This window comes from Pezoporus flaviventris, unplaced genomic scaffold, assembly GCF_033815535.1.
Source record: "Pezoporus flaviventris isolate CSIRO_AGI_PZ_B2104156 unplaced genomic scaffold, CSIRO_AGI_Pfla_v1 ptg000057l, whole genome shotgun sequence".
Taxonomy (NCBI): domain Eukaryota; kingdom Metazoa; phylum Chordata; class Aves; order Psittaciformes; family Psittacidae; genus Pezoporus; species Pezoporus flaviventris.
In genome coordinates this window covers 6,435,490-6,461,111 of record NW_026892605.1, presented here as the reverse complement: position 1 = coordinate 6,461,111, position 25,622 = coordinate 6,435,490, and the positions used below count along the sequence as shown (strand labels likewise).

Here is a 25,622-nt window from a genome sequence, read left to right as displayed (position 1 = left end):
CATTTTTCTTCAATTCCGAACCATTCAACTTACTAAGGCCAAATATCTTTTTTAATTATAGCCACCTACATACACTACTGAACACACTGTGAACACCCACTAGCCAACTAATCCATTCAGTGAAGGAGTATATCTTACTTCAAATGTTTCTTATATTTTATGTATTTTTATGAAAGGGCTTAATAAAGCCCTTAGGTTTCAGTTCCAACTCTAGCCAAAAACAAAAGAGCTACCTTATTCAAGATGTGATTAAACCTGATTTTTACTTCTGATGTGAATCTACAAAGTAGAAAAAAATATTGGAAGAGAAAAAAAAAAAAGTCACAAATTGTAAGAAACTACAAAGTTGTAAAATTTTTGAAAAGCATACAAAAAGTCTGTATTTCCATTTCTATTACATCAACATCAGGATTTACCAAAATCTATATGTCCTTGCATCAAATTGCTAGATTGACAGTCAACTTTTCTATAAAAGTATATATATGAAGGGGTTTAGTTTCATCAGTCCCTGACTGTTACTAGAAAAATGTACATCTGGATACTTAATGCTACTGACTTAATACCTGAACCCATCTACCTGTGTTTAAAAGTATATTCTTTCATGTTTGCCTTACAAGTGACAATGTCAGTTTTCACTGAGGTTAGTGGTGTGACTTCAGATACATTTCTTTCACACCAGATGCAAAAACAGTTAAAAATCAGGCTAATGTTTCCCTAACCCAAAGGAATGAAAAGCATCTCAAACTTCCTCCAAATACTCTTGCATCCAGAAAGGTCAACTTCCAACATAATGCAGCATTATGATGTGCTGTCTATCCCCAGGAGTTCCCTCTCTGGATGCAAAGTTGTTTCAGCAGAAGACACTAGTGTCCTTCATTCTTCCAGCAGAACAGTGCACAGTGCATCCTCTGTATCAATCACTATTGAAGCTATCGCCCCATCATTGAACTCAAAAGATGTTCCTCCATCTATAACCATACATGCATCCCAACAGCGGGAACGGACACAGACCCTGCAAAAACACAAAAAATAAGTACTCACAAAATAGCTTAAAAAAATAAATTAAGTATTTCACAGAAGCACTTACCTGAACAGTAAAACTGATTTTTGGATAAGCGTGGGTCAGTGAACGCGTAACCATATAGGAGGATACTTAAGAGAAGAATTTATCATGGTACTAGCACCACAATCCCCCAGCCTATCAATACTTTGTGCAGACTTAGCAAAGAGTCCAGAGAGGACTGCAGGACTTGTTCAAATGGAGACTATTGCTCCAAGAGGCTCAGGACAGCCTGTAACGTAACACTTGATATTGTGAAAGCTGTAGTTTAGGTGTATGTTTTAAATAAAGCTACTGATGATGCCATTTAATAGTTGTTTACTTAATCTTCTACAGGAAAGTTTCAACATTAGAACCATAAATTGAAGCAGAACATGCAGTTTCAATGCTTAAGATTCAAATAATTTTGGATATTAATATGGTCTAATTTTGTTACATGAATCATTCCCAGAGACAAGGGAAAGTAATTTCAAACACAAAGTTGAAAGTCAGAATGCTTGGCAGGCAACATCATATATAGGCAACACCATAAACAGCATTTTACTGTCAATATTAGAGTTTGACTACTATATCTTCAGGCTAATTGATTATAAGACAGCATTTTCAGAGTTGGACAAGACAGAATAAAGCTACTCAGCATCTTCCTCTTACATTTAAAAGGAAAATTAACCTTTGTAATTTGTCCTTTCATATATGTAGAAAGCAAGTAAGTAAAAAGTTCTCCAAATTTGCTAGGTAGGAACCAATAGTCATTATGCCAGAGTAGCTGCAAGAGCGCAATCTTATTACGTGGATGTGCTTGACTGTTTTTGACTTGGGCCTTGGTCTAGACAATGTTGTCATCTCCCAGATTTAACCAACAGTTAGCCAGTAACTTAAATTTTCAGGAAGACACCTCTTTCACAAATATGAAAAACTTGGAAGCACAGCCACAGTGTCAAAGCTTAATTGGCATGTGCATCACTAAAACACAGCCTAGTCTGGACACTGCAGAAGAACTTGGAGGCATGTTCCACTCGTCCATTTCACTCTGGGCATCTACTATGCCAAAAAAGATACAGAACAGCAATGGGGAGATGTGTAGTATCAAGAGCTAACGATCAACTATAACAGGCAGCAAATTCTATTTAAAAAAGGAAAAAATGGGAAGATGTGCCTCACAGGTATTCACACATAAGCTAAAATGACAAATAATTTAGTTTGGAAGGGCATACAGTCCCTCTTTCCACTTAAAGCAGCCCTTACTTCAAAGGCAGACTAGATGGCTTAGGGCCTTGCCAAAGCAAGTTTTGAGTATCTCCAAGGACGGTGATAGCACAATCTTTGGGCAACTTGTTCCACTGCTTGACAATTCTCACTCTGACATATTTTTCCTTTTTTCTAAGTCAGAATATTTCATCCTGTGAAATCATGGCTGTTGCCTCCTATTTTGCTCTGAAAAGAGTTTAACTCTGACTCCTCTGTAACCATCAACTGGTAGCTGAAGATAGCAACTGGATCCATTCTGCTTAGTGTGTTCTCATCCAGGCCTCTCCTTTATAGATCATGTGTTTTGGCCCCTCATCATTTCACTGGCCCTTTCCTGAATTCACTCCAGCTTGTCAATGCCTGCATGACGTACTGAGGGAAATGGCACTCACCCAAAAGTGGGCACAGTGAGATTCTTCTATTCTGTAAGATTATGAATGGATTGAACATTAAAAAGGCATAACATAACCTGCCAACATTTTCTTCCTGTTGTTTTAAGAACAATACTCAAGGCAATCAAAACACAACACAAATTGGATGTTGAAACACTTCAAGGGAAACTCCCAGGTTACTCCTACTTTGGCAAATACACAGAATGAAGCCTTTTCAGTGACTGCTACAGCCAACACTTACTTTGAAGAGAAGCCACGCTGCCGGCTACTTGAGAAAACTCTGTTTACAATAGGTTCTCGAACACTGAAAAACATCTTTGGTTCTTCTGGACTGTAGACCAAGGACTCATTGTAATCATTTGTTACTGTAAACGGAGAAATCATGCATTAGTTTTTCCTGAAAATATCAGTTATTCTCAGAGATACACAATCCTCCAGGAAAGAGCAGCTTCCCTTACAAGATGGAATACTGAGTCTCAACATATGTTTAATAGCCTTCACCTGCAAATTAAAAACTAATTTTTCAGAAAATTCTTTTTAATTCTATTGCATGACACTCAACAGCTCTCTTCAGGTGATTAAATATGTGTCTCTAATCTTAGAACAGAAATTCTCCTGAAGATCAATATATATGAAAGTCTAAGTAAGTGCTTTCATATCGAGTCAGACATTTTTCACCAAATGTGCCTAAATAATGTTTGCAAGAAATACTAATATTGCAAGAGTACTAAATACTGAAAGCAGTATTAAGAGTACAAACAAAATTAACTGGTCAAAGTTAAAATACCTTAAAGAAATCTTTTTTTCACTAACCTTTCTGTACCAGTTCTGTGTTCAATGGCATATTCAAACTTCCTTGCTTTTTTGCTGTTAAGCCAAAAGAAAGAGACCCAATTAGATACGTGTTTATATAAGCTTGGCGAGTAATGCCATACTGTTCACTCACCGATATTAAGGATCTCTTCAACAGCTTGTTGTGCTATCTTGTTAATATTATAGGACCTAGACAGAGAATCACACGTCTTGTTTACTAAACAGTAAAACTGGGGAGAAAACCAAAACAAAAAATCTTGCATAAAGAACTATGTTCAACATCAGGAAGAAAGAAATAAAATAAAATAAAACAAAACCTTTAAATGGACTCTTGGTTTTACATCTACCTGTGGCTTTGTAAACCTTAATAAACCTTTAGGTAATTCTTCAGGAAAGAGCAGCATGACACACAGGATGTAGTATCCTTACCAATAATCCTCCTGCCTTAAAACCCAAATAATTGCTGATTTAAGTCTCCATTAAAAAACACACTGCATGACAGTTTTACAGACTTTGTGTGTTCTTATCCCTTCTATTCACCTCTTGCTGATTAATACCTTTTGTTAGTTCTTATTTATGGGACCCAACACTTCTTTACAAATATTATGCCTCTTTTTCTATATCCTAAGGTGTGGGCTTTAATCTCACAAGAATCTGTGTATAGAAAAAAGGAACTGTCAGATCAGGCATTTTTGCATTTGCCACATTTGGATGCAAAGCAAGTCAGCATAAAACCTCAGTCTGGACTAAGTCTGAATTCCAACAAAAGTCCTGTGCCCAAGCTCCACTGGGATTAGGTAATCACAGCTTCTGTATAGCATTACTGTGCACATCTCAGGTGCCCAGGTCTCAATACAGGTTAAAAATACTTCTGTCATGGCACCAAACCACTTCAGACTGCAACAGACAACCACTGTATATCTAACAGACTACAGAACTGCTGAGGGTGGTTGTCCGAGACTCCTTCTCTTACACTTACTGCCTACCTGCAAGCCTGAGCAGATGCTAGCAAGAAACTGAGATGCAGTTTGACACTGTTCTCTCTCTCAACTAGATATCCTTTTATGCAAGTTTTGGCAGCTGAAGGAAGCACTTGGATATTTAGATGCATTTCAGTCTGAAGCCTGAAATCCCAGGAGACCCCTTAAAACGCTGGCTAAGGAAGATCACTCCACTGAGGCTTGGCGCAGTTTAGAGACATCCATCAGTATACACTGATTACAGCAGCGGAGATGGGCAACCCTGGAGTTTGGTCCCTGGTTCTGGCATTGCTCAGTAGGGAGTATATGAGCAGATGAAATCCAGAGCAGCATTGAACTAAGATCATACAGTCCCAAGGTACTGAACACTAGGAAAGTTACTCTAGCAGTGTGCCAATTTCATCCTTGGCAGCCTCCAGGACTATGTTATGCTGACTGAATACAAAATTCTGAATTACAATGAAGAGTAAAACCCAGTAACCATGGTTACAACATGACTATTCATTTTTGAATTTCATTAAAAGCTTCAGTTTTAGCTCATCTTAGCCTGCCACATAAATCCAAGATTTGTTGTACAACTTTAAACTACAAGCACAGTCAGACTTCCAAATGAAAGAGGCTCTCACTGTACAGGTCTCTGAAATCTCAAAACTAAATTGATTTAGACTTAAAAGCAGTACCGTAGCTTGTTTAATTTAGCCCTCTGATTAAGCTAGCACAGATCTGCTTAGATATGCTGTCTTTGTTTAAGGGGAAAACTCTGGCAAAGAGACTGTGCCATTTTAATTAAATTTCAAACAGGCAAGAGGCTTGGAAGGAGAATTGACAGCAAATGTGCCAGAGAACACTTAAATCTGTTTCCAAGTACACTTTTTCCTATTCTTGTTAGAGGTTAGGTTTTTAGAAGTTTTGCATACTACTTCATCTAAGCATTTTAATTTTAGCCAACAAGAGCAGTCCAGAGATCCCTCCAATATGCTCTGCAAGGATGAGCAGAATCTCTTTCCCTTGCCACCCCAATCATTCATCTCAGAGGCATGCAACCTCTTCCACCAAAATTACACCTAAGGTAAACTTCTATCTCAATGCCTCAGCTGCTCACCCTTTCAACTCTTCCCATACACACAAATGAGGGGTGCTCTGCTCTTTTCATACCCCAGAAACAGCTTTGGACCATACCAGCAGTGAGAATATTAGAATATAAGCACTAACTTAGTCATAGCTCAGGAGAGTCTCAGAATGGACAAAATGCTTCAAGAAAATAGGTCCATCTAGCTTATCTGAAGTGAAGTTTTATATCAAAGCAGCAACATGTACTTACCATGCTTTCGATCCTGTTCCAGTACACACATTAAGTCCCGAACTCTTCTGTTTTTCCCAGGGACCATCATCAACTGATATCTCATAATAGGAGGCCCTATGAAGCGAGAATTTAAAACTGGGTTTGCAGGATTTAAAGTTCTCCCTGAATAAGACAGAACACACAGCCTTATCAGGGACATAAAAATTTAGAGCAGCTAGTTTCAAATCTGGACAATTTCATAGTCTTTGCAGTGCTTCCCATTTGGCAGCCACTTTTGATTCACTGTTTTACAGCATTTTTATAATGGACAAAAGTGATTTTCAGCATGAACAGTGGCAGTTTTTCTACAGCCACTCTTCCTATTAAATTATACACAAAAACCTCTGTGGTTCATTAGGGAATAGCTTCATTCCAGCAGCTTCAAGTCCAGCAGGGTTTGCTGGACTTACAGATGAGACTATAAATACATTAACTTCCTTGTGTAATTGTTGAACTACTGAAAACCTGTGTTTATGCTGTGATTTGGTCTCATAAAATTATACGAGGGAACACTAAGAAGTAAGGTACTCCATCATCAGCAAGTAATAAAATGGTTTCAAGCTGAATCCTTGATTGCTTTAGTAATTAAAAATCCACTGTGATGTTTTACAGTGATGAACAGTTTTAGTTTTACAACAGTCGGAAGGCTTATATTTCTCTCCAGGGCAAATTCTTCATAAAACTCAGATGTAGTAAGTCTTGGGGCGTAATCATAATTCTGCAAGGTATTACTTATATTATCAGCAGATTTCTAATGTTAGGCATAGAGAGACCAGTCTCTGAACACTTCAGAACATCCAGGAGTATATTTACGAACTAAAGCTGTTGATGTTCATAAGTCCCTAATTCAAACAGTATGATGTAGTCTTCAGATTAAGATACCATCTTAGAAAAACACTATATTCCCTGTGTTCAGTATGTTTGAGTTTCACCTTAGTAGAAGAGCATTACTGAGCTGTTTTATATAATGAATATTTAAGTCCGGATCAACTAGGAAATACACTTCTTGAATATTTGGTGTCACAGTTTAGATTCTTAGTAACCAAGGAGATTTTGTATACTTGCTCTTGAGAACATGGGAAGATGAAAGAACTGGAAGCAAATTACGAATGCAGGTGCACAGCTTAAGTCAGTTTAAGATAATTTTTGCAACCTGGGTATGAAACTTCAGTTTGTTTTTTTTCCCTCTCCATTTCCTTCAGTTTCCTTGTTTTCTTAACTAACATGCAGAGTAAGACCTTGGAAGAAGCACCTACAGTTATTTTGTCTTAATATATAGCAGACTCATGCTTTACAGAAAAGTCATCTGAGTGACATCATTATTTACTCTTCAAGTGCAAGGTCCTCTTACTGAGGTTTGTTCCTACACGCACTGTGCTCTTAAATGCTTCTTAAATATACTGGAACCAAAGAACATAATGTATCTTTGACACTCAGAAGAGGGCTATTAGAAAGTATTGGGAAGCAGCTTTGTGTTCCTTTCACTGTGTGTTAAGGAAACCTTTAAAAATCTTGATAAAATTAGGTTTAACTTAATAGAGAGCAAAGTTTCTATCTCTGAGACTAATTCCTTCTGCTCATCTGAGGCTGCAGTCCAGCTGGAAGATAAAGCACTCATGGAACATTTATATTGTTTCCAGCAGCAATCAAAGTGTCCCAGGCACTGCACAAACAACAAAATGTTACTCTAAACAACTTAGGTTGGTTTGGATTTTAAAGATGCAGAATAAAGGGGACAGAGATAGAAGATACAAGTAAATTTGGTCAAATCCTGACCAAGGATCATGTTTTAACTCCTTTCCTACAGAGCCATATTGTTCACAGCTTTCCTGTTACTGGCAGAAATACACTGATCTTCAGGACAGAAAGGACAGCCAAAGGTATGCTGGATAATGCAGTACCAGGATTTGATTCAAACTAACTTCATAAAACAACAAAAAAAGTATTTTCCCACAATAACAGAGCTTCTCACAAAAGCAGGCTGATGCCTTTGCTCTAATGACAGAGAGGCAGGGAAAACAGTACCTGGTCATATTAAAAACTATTTCTGCTTGGTCAGGCTAAAAGCTTATGAAAAGATACTTAACAGGAGATGCATGAGGCAGTTTAAGCACAGACAACTAAATCTCCAATCCACTGTAAAGATAGTAAGTGAAAGTATTTCGTTTCCTAAGAACAAAGCAGGAAAGGAGTAAACCAATGAAGCAAATAGCCAGGAATAAGGAAAGATGATAGAATGGCCAGACAGCAAGGTAGAAAACCACAAATTAACATCACTGCACTTACATCTCTGAAAATACACTTTGTAATCACCAACAATACATTTATGGACTAGAACTGAAATTTGACAGAAAAGACATGATCGATTGTTCATTGCTATGTCATAAAAATAAATTAAGTCAACTGTGCCTTACTGCAACAACAAATAATTAAACATACCTGGATGAAAGAGATTCCCCAATGAAGACTTCGTTGAGGGCTCTCACTGGTAAAAGATGTGGACCAGAAATGTCGGATCCTGCAGATATAAAATATTAACAGTTTTGAATCATGGCTCTAAACCCCAAATATTCAAAACCAATTCACAACTCACTGAAGGACACATTCTGCTGCCTTTGTTTGCACTCCAGACATAGTCTTCCATCTTTTTCAAGGACACAATTTTTCACCGATCTAGTCTGCAGCCAGTCCTTGTCCTTTACTGGAGACTACAGATATTCAAACCAAGGTCAATAAGGTGACAATACTTGTGTCCTGACATTACTTTCCTTGAAAACTCAGAGTAACCAGACAGACTGAAGCCTTCTGCCAGTAACTTAGCCTTGTTAAATTCACTGACAGTAACTTAACAGACGTTTCTGATAAAGTTCAAGGAATCAGACTTTATACCACAGGGTAATTAAGGGGAATTAACAAATTGTTCATGTTGACAAAAGACCTCTCAGTGAGAAAGTGCTAGACACAGGTTAAGGATAGAATCATGCATCCTCAATCCATGACAAAGAAAACTGTCAAAGGTGTCTGATGACGGAAGATTTACCCAGGGAGAAATTCTCACTTCTAACTATAACTTCTAATTTCTCATTTGCTTTCTGACAGTCTGTGACCAGCTTTTTCAATTGCAAAGTAGCCTATCAAATGTAGCACAAGTTAAGAGCATGCGTGCAGGTACACTAACACACTTTAAGTGTGGAGCAACTAAATCCATGGTAAAATGTTCATGTGGTGTCTACAGTAACCCCAAGAGACAGCATTTAAAAACAAATCCTCAGGTATTCTGCCAGCAGATAATATTACATAAAAACATCTCTAAATTAACTATTAAGACTGAAAACTGGTTCTAAGAGTTTAGCCCAGAATAAACTTATAGAAACAAAAATACTCCCTTCTAAAAATCCTTAATCTGGATCTTCAGCTAATGACAGCTGTCTCTGTTTCTCGAATACAGCAATGAGACTTCAAATATTTCAACTCTTACAAATACTTATCTCCCATTCCAAGTTATCATAGCAAAATTATTATATCCTTGTCAGATTTTAACCTACTTTGATCCTGGAATCTTTCATTTATGTGAGCCCTGCTGTGTTGCTCTTGGCTTAGCTGTTGTTCATGTAAATCTACAGGGACTGGGTTAATACCAGTTCCTTCAAGATACAGTCGGATTCTTTGCCGCCATTGCCACCTTAGAGAGGAGAAGAAATTGGTGTCAGTAGATGAAATATTTATTACAACACTAGGACCAGAGTCTTCACTCTCAGAGCAGAGCATCTTTAAGTTAAATATACTCAAAGTCATATTTCAAGTTCTATAGATTCCACTACAGTTTCTAGATTCAGGAAATTACTCATACTAAAATGTAAATATGCTACACTTACCAATTTGCTAGCTCATGTTTTTGCGTGTGTAAAATAAAAGCACACTGGCCAAAAGTAGTCTTCAAACATTATACATAAGAGCTCACCTTTTTAGACATGTGATCCTAATTTATGAGTTCATGACTGATGCAGTGATTTTGAGAACAACAAACTCTCAGAAATTTATGCAGCAATAAATGGTGTATTTTTACCTTCTTCTGTTTGTTTTTGTAGATATCCAGAAAAACAACTCTAACCACCCCTTCACACGTAAGGGCCACAAGTATCCTCATATTTTAAGACTCTCTCCTAGCCTTGGAACTTATGAAGAATTCAAATTAAGAAAGAGAATGATATAAAAAATATTCTTCCTTAACATACAACAATTCAGATTTCCTATTTCTTCTAGAGGAGGGATCAATTAATTTTTTCCTCTGACAATTTAAGAGATTATATAAAACAAAATAGAACACTAGTTTTGATTAAGAAAGCAAATCACAAGGAAGTGTTATGAGCACATCTTTTCCCAGTTCACACGTTGACAGCTGGATGACAGTATACAAGTTTCCTGAAATTACAACAAGAAACACTTGTGCTTTATATGACTAGATTACTCATTTTTCCTCATTGCCATCCTGGTATTGCCTTATTCAACACATCCTTAGTATAACTACCTATCTGCCCTTAGATTCAAAGTATGCTTTTAGAAATTCAGGCAGACAGCATGTGATGAGTATCATTATGCTAGCCTCCTTACAATACTCATACTAGAACATGACAAAACCCTTATAAAATTAGAAAATAGGACTCCTATAATACCCATACTCTGAGATCCTGTTACACCACTGACCCTCGAAACAAAACCAACATAGCTTGTCCTTTATAAATCTGTAACTCAGCAATGTTGGCTGTTTCATGCGACTACAAGGTAACTGCTTACACATATTGTTGCACTGACACCTCAAGGATAAGATGAAAAGACAATTCCCTTTTCCAGTCTCTGCTATCTCACTGCCCTTACATAACTCTTGAGCCATCAGAAGCTCTTCCAGATGGGCTAATCCAGTTACCCATGTATGTTAAAGTTTCCTTAGGGCCATATAAATCTGAGAACTGCCAAGTGAAACAGTCAGGTCCCTGCTCAAAAACATCAGTTCCTGTTATTCTGGAAAAATAACCAGGGAGATCCTGGACCAGCTTTACCTATGCAGCTTAGCATGATAGTGTTAAAAGCCTCTGTTTTCTAAGTCTCTGAATATGCAAATTGAAAGTACCTTTTCATTTAACAATACATACTGAAACTCCTTCAGTTACTCAAAATTGATCCTGATTACTGTATTCACCTCATTTCAGAATTTACCCTGGCATAAGTCCAGTGACGCTTCAAGATACAAATTAAATGTGCTGGAAGTATAAACAAAACCCAACTGCAATACATTCCACATGAATTACTTATTTCTGTTTGATGGTTTGCAGTCATAAAAGTATTCTGGAATGTTAATATACCACAGAACAATATCTCTTTAAATAGCTAATAAAAACCTCTTCCTTAGTCTGTCCTTTAAAATTCAGGTTGTTTCTTAATTCCAGTGCGATTCTTTTAAGAATATCTTGTACTGAAAACATCAAGCTATCTTCAGCACAAAAAAAAAAGCTTTGCCTTACACTTGATCTGTCAACAGAATTTAAGCCACTCTACCTTAATCACCAAAAACCCAAATGCAACACTGCCCATTTCCTAAACATATAGGCTTCATCAGCTTCTATTAGTATGGCCCATAACTATATTACATATGCTTTTGAGTCTTAAAGGATGTAAATCAATATACCATTTACAAGAATGCAGTTCCTCATTTATGAATTTGCTAAGTCAGAAAAGAAAATCAATTACTGAAGGTCATGACAAAAGTCTTTGCTGTAACTGCCAGTCAATTTTATCCTTTGTATTCCAATCTCACTCACACACCCTCTTTCAGCACGGTAAACATCTATACAGAATTTAAAATTTGAGGCATAAAGATTTTACTAAGCATTATCTGTTTCTTAAGAATTCATAATCATTAAGTATTTTCCAGTCGCAATGTGTTTTGGGAAACCAAAGATCAGTGAATCCTACCTGAACTCACCACGATAAAGCTTCTGTAGTGCTTCAGGAAATGAGTGTGTGTATCTCACAGGCAAGCATAGGTGACCTTCCGATCTGGCAGCAAAAAAGGACAATGAAAATGGTAGGGTATCTATTAAGGTTTGGTTCCTTTAAAAAACAAAATAAACATCTCTTTCTCCAACATAAAGCAAAGTTACACTTTGACCCTTATGAACCTATGCTATTCTCACAGAAATAGCACAGCAGCAACAATACAACCTCTTTCAGCTCCCATGGTCTATGTGTGTGACACAGCATATTTCTCCCACATTTCCACTGAAAAATAGCTGTTCAACTAGTAATCCTGCAGAAATAGGTAGGTACTAATATAGTTCCTATCGTCATAGTTCTGGCAAGGAATTCAAGCTCAATAAATCTTGCAAGTTAGGAAGAAACTTTCCTCTATTTACACACAAGTTAGTGACATAAGACAGGTAGGCAACATTCCTAAGATCAAAAAAATCTCACATCAAAGCCAGGAGACAAAATACTACTCCCCTGTCATGAGTGACACTTGATAACTTGCAGGCGCTTGTTATTTGAACCCTGCTATTCAGGCTTGACACTGTAAAAATATGTATCCACTGCATTTGAAAAGTTTTGGACGAGGAAAAGAGTATGGAAGGAATTCAAACCTTTGTCCACCACTCTTATCTACTAAGGTTACATTAACTGACAACGTCAAAAGCAGAAACATAAATCTGAAAATTTCAGCAGACAGAAATTCAGTAAATTCTGAGTTTTACTTGAGTCCATTTGAAGATTATACCAACCAGGCAGTGCTAATACACTGCATCCACCTGCCCAAATCAATCTTAGGCTAGGTGGATGCAACTTTTGTGGAGTTTATAATAGGACAACTAAATGCCATTAACTGGCTGAAGAGACTGCATTCTCTGAGGTATGACATTGTTTACAAGAAGAAGCCAAAACAAACTTTTTAATCTGAGGCCCTGCTGGATTTCCAATAGGCTCCACCTTCTCCATAAAGAAGCCAGGTTTCTGTGTGCTCAGGAAACACATTTGGTTTGGTTTGTTACATCCCTTTTCCTCTCTCTGCTCTATACTGCCATGCCTGGTTAGTAATACAAGTTAACTAGGTGCAAGTGTTGTTACACTGCTGTGGGGAAACAAGTGTGGCAATTTAACACAGTCATGCTTATTCAATACGATGTAATTTCCCCTCAGATGAGACGGGTAACTCATTGTGGAAACTTTTCTATTAAAACAACAGGTTCACTTGATATCCGCAATCCACTGGAACAGCTATTTACGCTGCCAACTGCTACAAGCATGTCTCCATGCACCATAAAATAGATGCATGTTGTGCCTGATATTAAACAAAGCATTGTTTTCCCAAATGTGGTTTTACCTTTCAGGATCAGTATTTACACCAATCACGGGTTTGGATTTATCAAAGACCTTACTGGCAGCCAACAACATTGTACCATCACCTACAGATAAACCAAAACTAAAGTTAGTTTCTCTTCACATTCTAGGATCACAAACAAAATAGTCTCGGGTATACTGCAGTATTACCACTGTGTGCCTTTATCTCCACAATTGATCAGGTAAGCTGCACAAAAATAGAACACAAAACTACTGGGACTTTTTAAAGTAGAACAGTGACAACTGAATTCCAACATGGCAAATGTGACTGGAAAATTTACAACTTATTTAACAGCTATACATGAACAGGCAGCTGAGTTTGGCAGAAGTAAGTTTGAAAAGAGATCTATGGAAATTTTTGTATGTTTATCAGCTGGTAAGAGATCTAATAAATTTAGAAAGTACTGCTAATCAAAGATACGGAACACAGGAAACAATACCAAATTTTACTGTGAATCACACAAAACCAAGGACTTAGTTCTATCTCAGCGGATCTTCTAGAAGACACAATTTAAAGGTCTTAGTTGAACCCAAACAGCCACCCTTGGAAAAGAAGTCTTGGATAAAACTGTGAAGTAGAAATCTTTAAGTGTTACTAGCTTCTGCAGATACTGGTATTCTTTCCTGTCTGTAAACACTAGGACAACTAACCTGAATTAGTTTTTGCACCAAGATGCAAGCTCTTAAGACTGGCTTTTTCACAACCATGACAAATGTTGCCACAGTCACATTGGCACTTTCATCTCCACCTTAGAGGAGTTCTTTGAAATATACAGGAGTGTATTAGGATGCTTCAGGAATGCACATACCCTCTTCTACCTGTTCTGCATGGTAAGCAGTAGCTAAGGGCAAAGTGGACCCAGTGAGGAGGAGAAAAAGGCAGAGCAGTGCCACAAAAGATTGAACATTATGTTAGAGACCAGGAACACACTGGGCATTTTTTGCAGCAAATCACAAAAATAACACTGAATGAACTACTGCAAAACAACATTAAAAATAAACACGTTAGTTGCTCTGTTGGTTCATTGAAAAAGCTCTATCAGGCTGCTCAGTAGTTGCATACTATTACCTCTACCACCAAACTAGATACTCCAGCCACTGGAATTAAGTGTGAAAGCAAGAAAGACAGTTAGAGCCAAGAGAAGGAAAAGGCAGTATGTTAGTCTCCACAAACCAAAGAGTAGGGTTATGATTGGATGACAGCAAGTATTTTAACCTCTTTGGTTGAAAACTATAGTAAATCACACAGTTTATATTGTTATACACAAAACAAGCATTTCCAAAGTGGCGATGTGCTGGGATTCACTTCCTAGTCCTACAGTTTTACACCTGACAGTTAGAGAAGATGGCCACAACCATCACATTTTGTAACATTTCCTGACAATTAGATAAGCAATTAGATTTCAAAATGTGCGTATCTCAGACGCTTCACACACTGCAAAATATTTTTGGAAAATGTATCTGTGAAAAAAGATTACATATGTTGTGTATACTGAAATTAATGCTTTCCTTTTATAGAGTCATACCTCCTGCTGATATAACCGCATCTGCCCACCGAACTGTCTCTTCATTATATTCTCGACGTTTAACAAGGCGAACTTCTATCCTCTCATTCCTGCAAAGTGCAGAAAAAGTATGAGTGAGTCCTTCCTTTTGTTATTTTACACAATCCATGGAGAGCTGCACCATGGCTGAAATTCTCATTCTTACCGTAAACTGTCTACAAGATGCTCCACATTTTTTGTATGAATGCGATGCCGCTCCAGCAGACCAGCATAGTTAGATCCCTTCAAGGCAAGCTGTAAGACACAAATTGGTTTTGTAGACCTTAATCACTACAGTAAGTGCTCTTGAGAAGAAGCAATAAATAAGCATGTATTTCATCTCAGCAGAGACATGTATTTTATAAGCATTCTATTCATTACATCCCTACATACATTCCAGCCAGCTTACATTGACTAGTTCATTAAATGAGTTACATGGCCACAGCAGCCAAGAATCACAGACCTTGTATAATTGTGTAGAGCCCTTAAAAACAAGTATGCTATTACACCACTTCAGACACTTTGCTTTCTCTGAATCTGCTAAGTAAGATCTATGAGTAGGTAAATGTACATCAACAGTTATACTAACTATACTCCTGTCATGTTCTAAAAGCAAGCAGATAGTTACCTAATTAAGAACTACAAATATTTTGCTACAGAGAAAGAGAACAACAGAAAAAGCAACAGGAATGATAATTATGAAAACAAGAATCTTTGATGTAGAGCATTAGACTTCAAATCGTATTTGAGCTAAAACAGAAGACTGCCAAGGGCTGACAAAGGTGACATTTCCCCTGTCAAAAAACCTTAAGGACAATCTATCAGACTACATTTGACACTGTCCCTTGGATCACAGACCAGGCTTTTTAAGCAAACTCTCACCAGTAACAAGACAAACTGCATTTAGCAGTTTCTTTCTAGCCTTGTTTTTCTTGGAATCCAGAGAATTTAAATACTTAATCCTGACACACTTGTTAGACCATGGAAATATTTTGCGGTTTTGCATACATAGACAATTCTGAGCAGGCAGAGGAGACTGATGGCTGAAGATTAGATTTTTTTTGCAGCAGCAGCAGCAGCAGGTGTTTGTGCGAGTAATTCGGCCAACATCTATATGCATTCATTCTTCACCTCAGTGTGCTCATCTGGGGCTGGGACTGCCAAATATGTGCTTGCATGGAGGTCAAGCAAGAAGAAAGGGAAATGCAAAGGATGTGAAGCAAAAGGAGTTTAACATATATTCATAACAAAAGTGATCCTGCTTTAAGCAGCAGGCTAGATTAGATGATCTCCTAAGGCTCCTTCTAGCCTGAATTTCTACAATCATCGCCTTCTTTTCTCCAACCCGTTAAAACCAATTTACCATCACAGAAACTAAACTTCTCCTAGTGTTTGTGTAGAGAAATTCATCTGTGCCAGAAACTTTGAATAGGCACTTCCAGCAATTTTTTCAAGTGCCTTTACTCCAAGTTGCATACCCTTCCCAAAAGAAAGTGGTGCCACACAGCCTCATCTAACCCCATTTCCATAGACACGCAACACAGAACTCCATAGCAAAGGGTAGAAGACTGCCAGGATATGAGAATTACAGTTAACTGCAACCCAACAAATGCAATCTTTCTTTATCTGACACCCTCTGATGTCAAGAAATCCAACCATGAGCTAAGCACAAAGACAGACTCAGTGCTGAAGAAATTGCAATAAAGAATGGAATTGGCCATTCTAGAGTTGTATTGCTGTTCTGTCCAGCAGAATCTGCAAGATTAACTTGCAGAACAAAATCTTCAGGTGCTATCACAGCTGGGACCAAGAAACTACCTCCAACAGAGGGGCTCACAGACTTTGCCGGGATGCCACCAACAGCACTACAGGCAGGCAGTGGGAGCAGCTGTCAGCTGTCCTTGGTCACACAGATAAACATGCGGGTGATGAAAAAACATCCAGACAAAGCTTTCAGGTCATCTTTACTAAGCTTTTTAATACTGGTTTACTAAGGTATGGGGTGTCATGTCACATTAAGTGCCTCACACACTTAAACCCTTTGTTTCTACTCCCCAGCTACAATGTTTGCACATGTCCATATACCTCTTGCTCTGCCACAGAACGTAGTGTTGCACTGGGAACTTGAACTGTGCTGCTGTGCTGCTGGGGGGAGGAAGAGAGACCACAAGGCTATGACCAGGTACAGCACTACCTGTTGCTGGGTCTGCTGTCGGCCTCTCATGATCCATCTGGGGCAGAAAGGAAAAAGTGGAGTGGAGAAAAGAAGGTATTCACATCCCACAGGCAATATCTGCTGCTGAGCACCACAGATTTCATTTGCTACAAGAAGGATTTTCAGTTGCAGATTGAAAGCACAAATTGACCTTGCTTTGCCACCAGAAAAAAACAAGAAACCCACAGCAAATAATCTCAAAAAAATCAACCATGTTACTAAAATCAGAGTTCCCGTTCAAGCTTTCTCTGGAACTATCTGTTGTGAATGAAACATAAGCACCTGATATGCAAACTGCTGCTGCAGCATACGTTTGTCAAGTTGCTACTTCTACAGGCTATTTCACACACAATGAAAACTGCAAACCCCATCTTGCAATTTTATGTAGCTCATTTATTTGGCTAATTTGTCAGCATGCTATCTTTCAGCTTGGTCAGAGATCTTTTATCTCACAGCAAAGGCAGTGTAATGAATCTCTCACAGGCTTTTGAGCCTTTTCCAGAAGTTGCCAGACTGCAGACTTACTTTCTAGACGAGCGCTAGAAAACAAAAATTATATTCCTACAGAGCTCTAAATCTTCAAACTGGAGTACCTGGCATTTCTCAGTGTTGAAGCTTTAAAAGCCTACATGAAGGACCACACATAGGTCTGGAGCCCTGCAATGCAGGTTATGTGATTTCTTCTTGACTAGAAAGGAAACTGAAAGTAACGATGAATCGAAGTTACTGGCTATGTGTCTATAAGCACACAGGAAACACAGCATTAGCTATGGAGTCCCATTTGCTGAGGCTCCCAGAACAGGAAAAACTAGGAATAAAACGTACAGGAAATGTCACATCACAGCACAAGGGTAGTCAGCTATGGGTGGCATTAGCAAAAGCAAACAAAAGCAGAAGTATTCGTGGAGACTTAGGCCTATTAATCTGACCTCGATAGCACGCAAGACTGTAAAATCAAACACATGAATATATACACAACAGCTACTCTAGCTAAAAGCACATTAGCATACAAAAATAGGGACAAACTGGCCAAAAATACATTCAGGCATAACTTTAGTAGCATCCTTAAACCTCACATCAGAAATGAAATGCAAAGCAGGCTGCCAGAAGAATTTGCATTGGAAAACACACTCAGGTGAGCAGAACATGTTCTGTGATGGGAGTTATTTTTCCTTAGGAGCCTGAAGGAGGAAAGATCTAGACTGAATGCCCAAAACAATCAAACAATCTTTTCTTGTATCTTCTGGCCTGAATCCTTTTTTAGTGAAAGAGTTGTTTCCCACAGAGCTCCCTTAACAGTCATTTAGGCAAAACACATTGACTTGACCGCCCTCCTCTGGAGTCTCAGCCCTGACCTCTGGCAAGTCTCACCCCATCGGCTTTGAATTCTGAGTCCGCTGACCCCAAGCAATGCTGGCCCTCCAGGAACAATGCTGTGCAATGAGGACATAGCATCTAACCACAAATATAGAAGCAACCTGAAGCCAAGCAATATCCGAACACCCACTGTTGTCCACATATGTGGATTATGATCCTTGATTTAGAGGGAAAAGTCGTAGCCAAGTCTCACTGGCATTGCTAACCTAAGCATTAGGATAAAACAGTATGCTCTCTCAAAACAGCAACGTGGATGTTGTCCAGAGTGAAATAAAAAGCACTGATCTAGAAATGATTACTTCCACAAATTTCCACAATGAACTTGGCTACACATGCAGGAAAACAAGAACACATCACTGCTTTCCCACCTACCCAATATCTACAAAGAGTCACCAAATAAATGGATTTAGAGAGCAACAGCTAAACACAGAAGTTTGAATTTTAAACTAGCAATGGAAAATACTACGACAACTACAAGTATAATCATCTAACCATTTCTAAGCAGTGCGCAGCGCTATTAAAAATTCTGTATTTTCAAAACCTGTCACTCTGTATTAACCACATACCCCAAGCACAGACAAGTCAGTGCTCTCAGTTTTAAAAGAAACAAACATTTAACAGGAATATGGGGAAATGTTTTTTTCCAAAAGTGTTAAATTTTGAACTAGAAACAGCTTTGCTGGAGCACCTCTCCTGTGAAGACAGGCTGCGAGAGCTGGGCTTGTTCAACCTGGAGTAGAGGAGGCCCTGGGGAGACCTTGTAAAAGCCCTCCAGTACCTAAAGGGGGCCTACAAGAAACATGGGGAGGAACTCTCTATCACAGAGCGTAGTGATAGGACAGGAAGTAATAGATTTAAAATGAGAATAGATTTATTAGGTTAGATATTAGGAAGAAGTTCTTCACTATGAGAGTGCTGAGACATTGGCACAGGTTGCCCAGAGAAGCTGTGGCTGCCCCATCCCTGGCAGTGTTCAGAGCCAGGCTGGATAGGGCTGTGAACAACCTGGTCTAGTGGATGGTGTTCCTGTTCATGACGGGAGCTAGAACTAGATGATCTTTCAGGTTCCTTCTAACCCAAACCATTCTATGCTTTCACAGAAGTGGCTTGATTTAAACTTCTCAAACTTCGTAAAACAGGAAGTGTGTTCTACCTGCCTTTGCACTAGAAGCATTAAACGCATCCAGTCATACCATACAGGCCATTAATTGCTTGCTTATAAAAAATGTGGTAGGTTAACCAACGCAGTAGGTCTACCTACTGTAAAACCAAGATAAGGCTGGTGTTACCTGACTAACACTTTGCCTGTCTACTGTTGACTGATGTACTAAGCAGGAGCTCTCAGTTGCTCAGAACTGTTCCCATTACTGCTCCTGGCCATATGCTAGGCTTCTATCAGTTTGCTATGTCACCCCTTGTTCTGTAGGGACCCAGTGGGACGCTTTAACTAGAAAACTCTTTTTCCTTATACTTTCCTCATCATTTTCTTCAGCAACTTAAACCCTTCATTTTCATTAGAGCAGCCTTTCAAATATTGCCTTAATATCTGCTATAATGATTATGAAGTGTTTTGCATATTGTAGCATTTTGTATGCCACTACTTCTGTAGCAGCCGACATCAACAATTTCTTCACTTGGTAAACAAAACTGGCAATATTATGTTCCTGAAGCTTTACAGAAATGCTGCTTGGGGGCAAGAGCTTTACCTATATAGGAACAAAAGTAAAAATGCCATAAACTATTTTCTCATTCTTCATCTACCACATTAAAGTATTATTGCCATTTTAACCATAAGATTGTAATTCAAAGGCAAATGCAGAGAAAATTGCTGTGTTAACTATAAACAGAGCAGTAACTCTGCTGCAGCAGGTTTCCAAAACCCAGTGCAACCCTCAGTTCTCATTAATTCAGCAGGGCACCAAATAATGTCATAAACACAACTCTTTAAGCACATAAAACCAATACTAAAGTCACTTCCAAAAAGCAGCCTTTTTCAGCTATATAAAGTACCAGATGCTCGATGAGATAATCTATGACGTTTAATTCATGTACACTGAAATGCCCTACTTTTACATCTCTTTGCTATGTATAGCTGAGTATATTGGAACGGTGGGCTAGAAAAAAAAAAAAATGTCATGGAAAAAGGAATTACTACAACCCATTTATTTGTTTCCATCATTTTCCAGACTCCTCTTACGACAGAAAAACACCACAGAAGGAACAAGCTCCACAGTTCTTTGGTCTTATTTTGGTATACAAGGACATGCCAGCTTCAACTGAAGCTCTCCAACTTCCTGAGAGGCAATCCTTCCTGACCAGCCACGCTCAGTATGTTGTTGGTGCCCTACACTGAAAATGAGTTCACGCTGGACCTTTTTCAGGGGAGGCAATATCCTGCTAACAGGTTACCTTTTCTCCATACAGATACCAGTTTTCAAGAAAGCTGTATGAATTCACATTTCTAAGATGACCAACCCTGCCAATTTGCTGCAGTGGTCCAAAAGAACCAAAGTTTGTGCCAAGCCTTCAATTCCTTTCTCTCCCTCCCCACTCCAAACAGACACATAAACCAGCCACAACAGAGTATCAGCTATGGTACAAACTGAATCATTTTCCTTCAATTAAGACCAAAAACCACATAACTTCTAATCTGACATGACGTTTCCAAAGGTAATTAAAACTGTATCTAAAGTATGCTTGGATAGCTAAATCGTTCATCTTCCCTAAATACCTAACCAAACTGAGTTAGCAAACAGAAAGGTGAGCCAAGCCTTTCCTGTGCACTTGGCTTTCATTCTTTGCCACTATCCCAACTGCAGACTTTCACATGAGCCTTGACTTCCACCCTGCCCTCTGCACAGCCATTTGGGTGACTGAGCCCAAATGCCAAGACTCACAACCCCTTTAATTCACAAATGTTTAGGATAAACTGGGCATCGCTCAGGGTAGTAGCAACAGGGACTTGCTGCACGTCCAAGGGCAGCATCTGACCTCATTTCTCAGAGGCCAGCAGCCTTGGGACCAGCTTCTTAAAGTCTCCCCAGGAGAAGCAGGGACACAGGGAGCACAGAGTGCAGCTAACCTCAGGAGGCAGAATGCATCGCTCTCCTTGCCATGCTCCCAGGCTGCCTGCAAAGGACTGGCACAGAGGGGGAAGGACACTTTTCAGCAATCGTTCTGCTAGGAAGTGATCTCTGCCCACAAGAGAGAGCGTAAGAGTCTCCTGAACCTTCACCTAATAATTACCGAGGCTGCCATCAGCACAGAAAGCCTGAGGGGGAAAAAACGTGAGATGGAGTCCCAGCAGAATGTAAACACATTCTTACAGGTCAGCTGAAAAAGAAACAGGCAGTAAGGAGGATTTCTTCACTCTCTCATTTCCTATTTCAAAAATACAATTCTGGAAGAGCTTTACAGTGTGTTCTTGCACGAATCTTTGTATTCCCACCCATATGGCAGCAGCCTAACTTAATATTGCTAGACACGTACTTAGGCAAGTTAGGCTTTGTCTACCTGGCATTGCTATGAATTTTATTGCTGCAATTCCTCACATTGAGGTATTTTCAGGGGAAAACTAGATTTAAAGAAGCACCAGTGCTAGAATAAACATTCTAGAATTCTTCCAATTATGGAGAATTACACCTGCAAGTCTCTCCTAAAGGACAAACTCTATACAGTGTTTCTGCAACTACTACAATTAGACACTGTGCATTCAGTTACTTTAAAGGCATCTTCAGACTTCTAGATGTTGCCAATAATGCAAAATGTGCATTCTTGTGAGAAGAGAAACAGCAGCTATCACTGCATTCAGTTGAGAGCACCTTTAGGGACATACAGCACTAACAACACAGCTCACTGACTCACTGTCCCAGACCTGCCTGTACACAACCAGTTAGGGAAAGGTGACCAAATGCCATTTCATTTTTCTTGGTTTTCTCTGTGCACTGAGAACTGATTCCCGGTATTAAAGAGCAAGAAATGCTTCCTCAAGCTTAAATGAGGACAGAAAGGCAGGCTCAGAGAGATGAACTGTGAGAGGGTTATTGCTACTCCACAGCTGCCGTATGAACAGAAGCACAGGGACATATCAGCAACAGGAACCTGTATGTAGATAAGAATAAGAATACAGGTTGATGTTTCCACATTAAATTTGGTGCCTACAGGAAATTTGACTAGAGAGCTTTCCAAATCATGTAAAAATGTTTGGACAGGAATTCCATAGAATGTGGATGATCAACTTAAGTATGCAGAAAAATGTGAGAACTACCTCGCTTTAGATACTGTACTTTTTATTCTAGTGCTTTACAAATTGAAGCTACACAATAAAAGCTGTTGTCTCTGTTACATAAGTTACAAACATTTGAAAGCTTAATCCTAACATTGCAAATGAAAGTGGTCTAAAACATTTACAGTTGTAAGAGACCACAGACTAGACAGACCCAAATTAACGGGCTTACTCAGAATAAAGACAATTATATGATATCATGACCTGCCTGCAGAGACTGCTGGCAACCAAAGTGAAGCAGGTACCAGCGGCAGATGAGCACCTGAAGCAGGGAGTCACAGGGTATATGGAGGATGGTATCACTGAGCTTGGTGGAGATGAAGCTATGAAAAGTGGGTGTGCTTATTAACTCTTTCTTTTGTATACCTTCATTAATGGAACAGTCACTTGGTTTTGTACTGAGTGCTTCCTAACGACTAACGAAAAAGGTTTTTCTAAAAACTGTAGCAAGACAAGATGGATGTGAATGCGAGATCTGTCTGTTTAACTAGAGAAGTTATTAGACAAATATCTTAAGGATGAAGTGAGGAAGCGACGCAAGGATGGGGTGCAAAGGAGCTGAAGGAAATGATTCCTTTCCAAGTCTCAGAGTGGATTTTCACAACATGGTGCTTTCCTCAGAATGCACGTCTCTAAAATAGTAGAAAGAAAAGCCTGGAGCCTTCTGAAGGCTGCTGGAATCACTCCGAGGATAAAACCCAAACACACTTACTACACAAATCCCCCAGTAGCTTGCAACAGATGAACGAAGGGCAGTTAAGCGGCGCTGCTTGCACCGCTCTCCTCGCCAGCTCAGGTCGGGCTCTGGGGCCTGGGGAGGAGGCAGGACCGGCACCGCCGCCCTGCCGCGCCCCATCTCACCAGCCCTGGCCCCCAGACAAGGCCGGGGGAGGCCCCAGGCCCGCTCGGGACACCCCTGCCCAGCGGCGGGCCGCTCCGTAGCGGGGGCCCCGCGGCGGCAGCGCCAGGGCAGACCGGGACAGCCGCCCCCTTCCGCTGCTCACCAGCTGCTTGAGGTCCTCCTCGGAGAGCCCAGCGTAGCGGTACCGCTGCTGCTCGAACTCGTACCGCGTCGTTTTCACCACCACCGCCACCCGCGACGGACGGAACCCGCCGCCCGCCGCCACCCCCTGCCCTGCCGCCGCGGAGCCGCTGGCGGGACTCAGCCCGCGGAGGGCGAGGAGGCGGCGGCGAGTGCCGCCGAGCAGCGACAGCCCCGCCGCCCGCTGGCAGAGCAGCAGGGACCGGCGAGCGGCCGCGCGGCTGGCGAGGCAGAAATAGCCGCAGAAGAAGCGCAGCGCGGAGGACATGGTCCCGGCTCACCGCCCGCCCGGGAGGGCGCAGCGCTGCCCGGCGCCCGCTACCCCGCTCACAGGCGGCCTCCGCGCCCGAGCGGCGCTCAGCACACATGGCACGGCCGCACCGTGCGACCCCGCCCCCCCCAGTACGCAGGCGCCGCCTCCGCCAATAGCGAAGAGCGCCGCCAAACACAGCCACGCGCCACCTCCCCACCGGGGCGGGGCTGGAGTGGGAGGAGCCGCTAGCACATGCGCGCTGCTCCTCGAACCGCGCCGGCCGCGGGGGGGGGCGGGCACAGCGCGGGGGTAGGGCTCCCCCCGCGCCGCCCTCTGCCGGCACTCAGAACTGCGCATGCGCCGGACGCGCTGTGGTACCCCTGCCTCCCCCTGCCGCTGCCCCTCCCTTTCCTCGGCGTCCGGCGGGCGGGACGGGGTGCGGGGCACGTAGGCTTTCACGTCTGGCGCCACCGGACCTAGTGAGGGGCCGGGGCTCCTCAGGCGGTGCCTCGGCTCCACCGGCACAGGGGGGTGGTGCCTGCGCCCCTCCGCCGTGCACTCGGCTTTCTGGTACTCTGGCAGTGTGCACGTTGGAGGCAGATGCCGTCCTCTGTTCTAGCTGAGGGGGAATACTGAGGTGGGCCTCGATATGGTATCTCACTGGGAAGCTGGCTGAAACGGGCCTGAATCACAGACCTTGTCTTAAATCACAGGTTGGAAAAGGCCTTTAAGATCGTCAAGTGCAACCTTTGCCCGAGCACTGCCAATTCCACCACTAAACCATGTCACTGAGGACCTCATCTACGTGGTTTTTGAACACTTCAGGGATGCTGATTCCACCACTGCCTTGGGCAGCCTGCTCCAATGCCTGAGTACCCTCTCTGTGAAGAATTTTTTCTAATATCCAATCTAAGCCTCCCCTGGCAAGCTCGAGGGCATTACCTCTTGTCCTATCAAGTTACATGGGGGAAGAGACTGACCCTCACCTCGCTACAACCTCCTTTCAGGTAGTTGTAGTGGCAATAGTCTGAGGAAAAGGCCTTTGAAAGGTAAAAAACACAACAGGTTTTGTGTTTTAAAATTACTAAGAGAAACGTAGTTTGAGAAGCCCATGTCTTCTTTGTGACCACTCTGGCCTTACTGTATTGATGGCAATGTCTGAGGAAGCACAGTAAAAGGCTGTGTTGTGAAAGCAGTTCTCCTGCAAGAGACCTGTGCAGCAGCACTGTGAGGACATGTGAGTGTGTTTGCCAAGCCCAGGTAAAAAAAATCACCAAATAAATAATCGATCCTGATTACTTTTTAATGTGGGGTTTTTACATCATTAATAATAACTGCCTTCTCAGGCGCTGGCTTCCACAGACAGCACTGCTGCACTGAAAGCCTGTTTACACATGTTTAGTCTCATTACTCACCCCGTGCCTGTGCTTTCCCTTTGGGAAGTCACGGCCTGTCTGTCGGGAGGGATAGGAGCAGCGGCTTTTACCTGTCAGTGCAGCACCCTTCTACAGTGCTTTGCTAAGAGAGTCTTAGGAAATGAGAGTAGCTAAAGCCTTCTAGCCCTTCCCTACTTTTGTATAAGAATTCCATCTGGTCTTCACTGATGGGTAGGAGGATTTTCTATCTACTGATTAGCTTAGCCTTGAAGGAAACCACCATAAACCAGATTACCAGAGGAGTAA

General features: G+C 40.9%; 1 protein-coding gene across 3 annotated transcripts; it reads right to left on the bottom strand.

The window, feature by feature from the left end:
- Window positions 1–244: 244 nt before the first annotated feature.
- Window positions 245–24,084, bottom strand: NADK2 (NAD kinase 2, mitochondrial). 3 transcript variants are annotated; one of them, XM_061469509.1, is made up of 12 exons: window positions 23,650–24,084; window positions 14,935–15,023; window positions 14,751–14,839; window positions 13,208–13,289; window positions 11,806–11,889; window positions 9,381–9,517; window positions 8,275–8,353; window positions 5,815–5,958; window positions 3,647–3,702; window positions 3,514–3,567; window positions 2,942–3,065; window positions 245–1,012 (listed from the first exon to the last, which is right to left on the bottom strand). In XM_061469509.1, the coding sequence occupies exons 1-12, from the start codon at window positions 23,953–23,955 to the stop codon at window positions 874–876; spliced, it is 1,383 nt and encodes a 460-aa protein (XP_061325493.1). In that variant the 5' UTR covers window positions 23,956–24,084; the 3' UTR covers window positions 245–873. The 3 variants fall into 3 exon arrangements, with proteins under 3 accessions (XP_061325493.1, XP_061325494.1, XP_061325495.1); XM_061469510.1 differs by having other exon boundaries at window positions 5,815–5,910; XM_061469511.1 differs by lacking the exon at window positions 3,514–3,567.
- Between the last annotated feature and the right edge of the window lie 1,538 nt (window positions 24,085–25,622).

Coding starts and splice junctions, on each gene's coding strand:
- NADK2 (XM_061469509.1), bottom strand. CDS start 23,955: ATGTCCTCCGCGCTGCGCTTCTTCTGCGGCTATTTCTGCCTCGCCAGC. Junction 11,890..13,207: donor GTAAATACTGATCCTGAAAG/GTAAAACCACAT, acceptor TTTTGCTGCCAG/ATCGGAAGGTCACCTATGCT. Junction 1,013..2,941: donor CAGCGTGGCTTCTCTTCAAA/GTAAGTGTTGGC, acceptor GTGTTTTTGCAG/GGTCTGTGTCCGTTCCCGCT.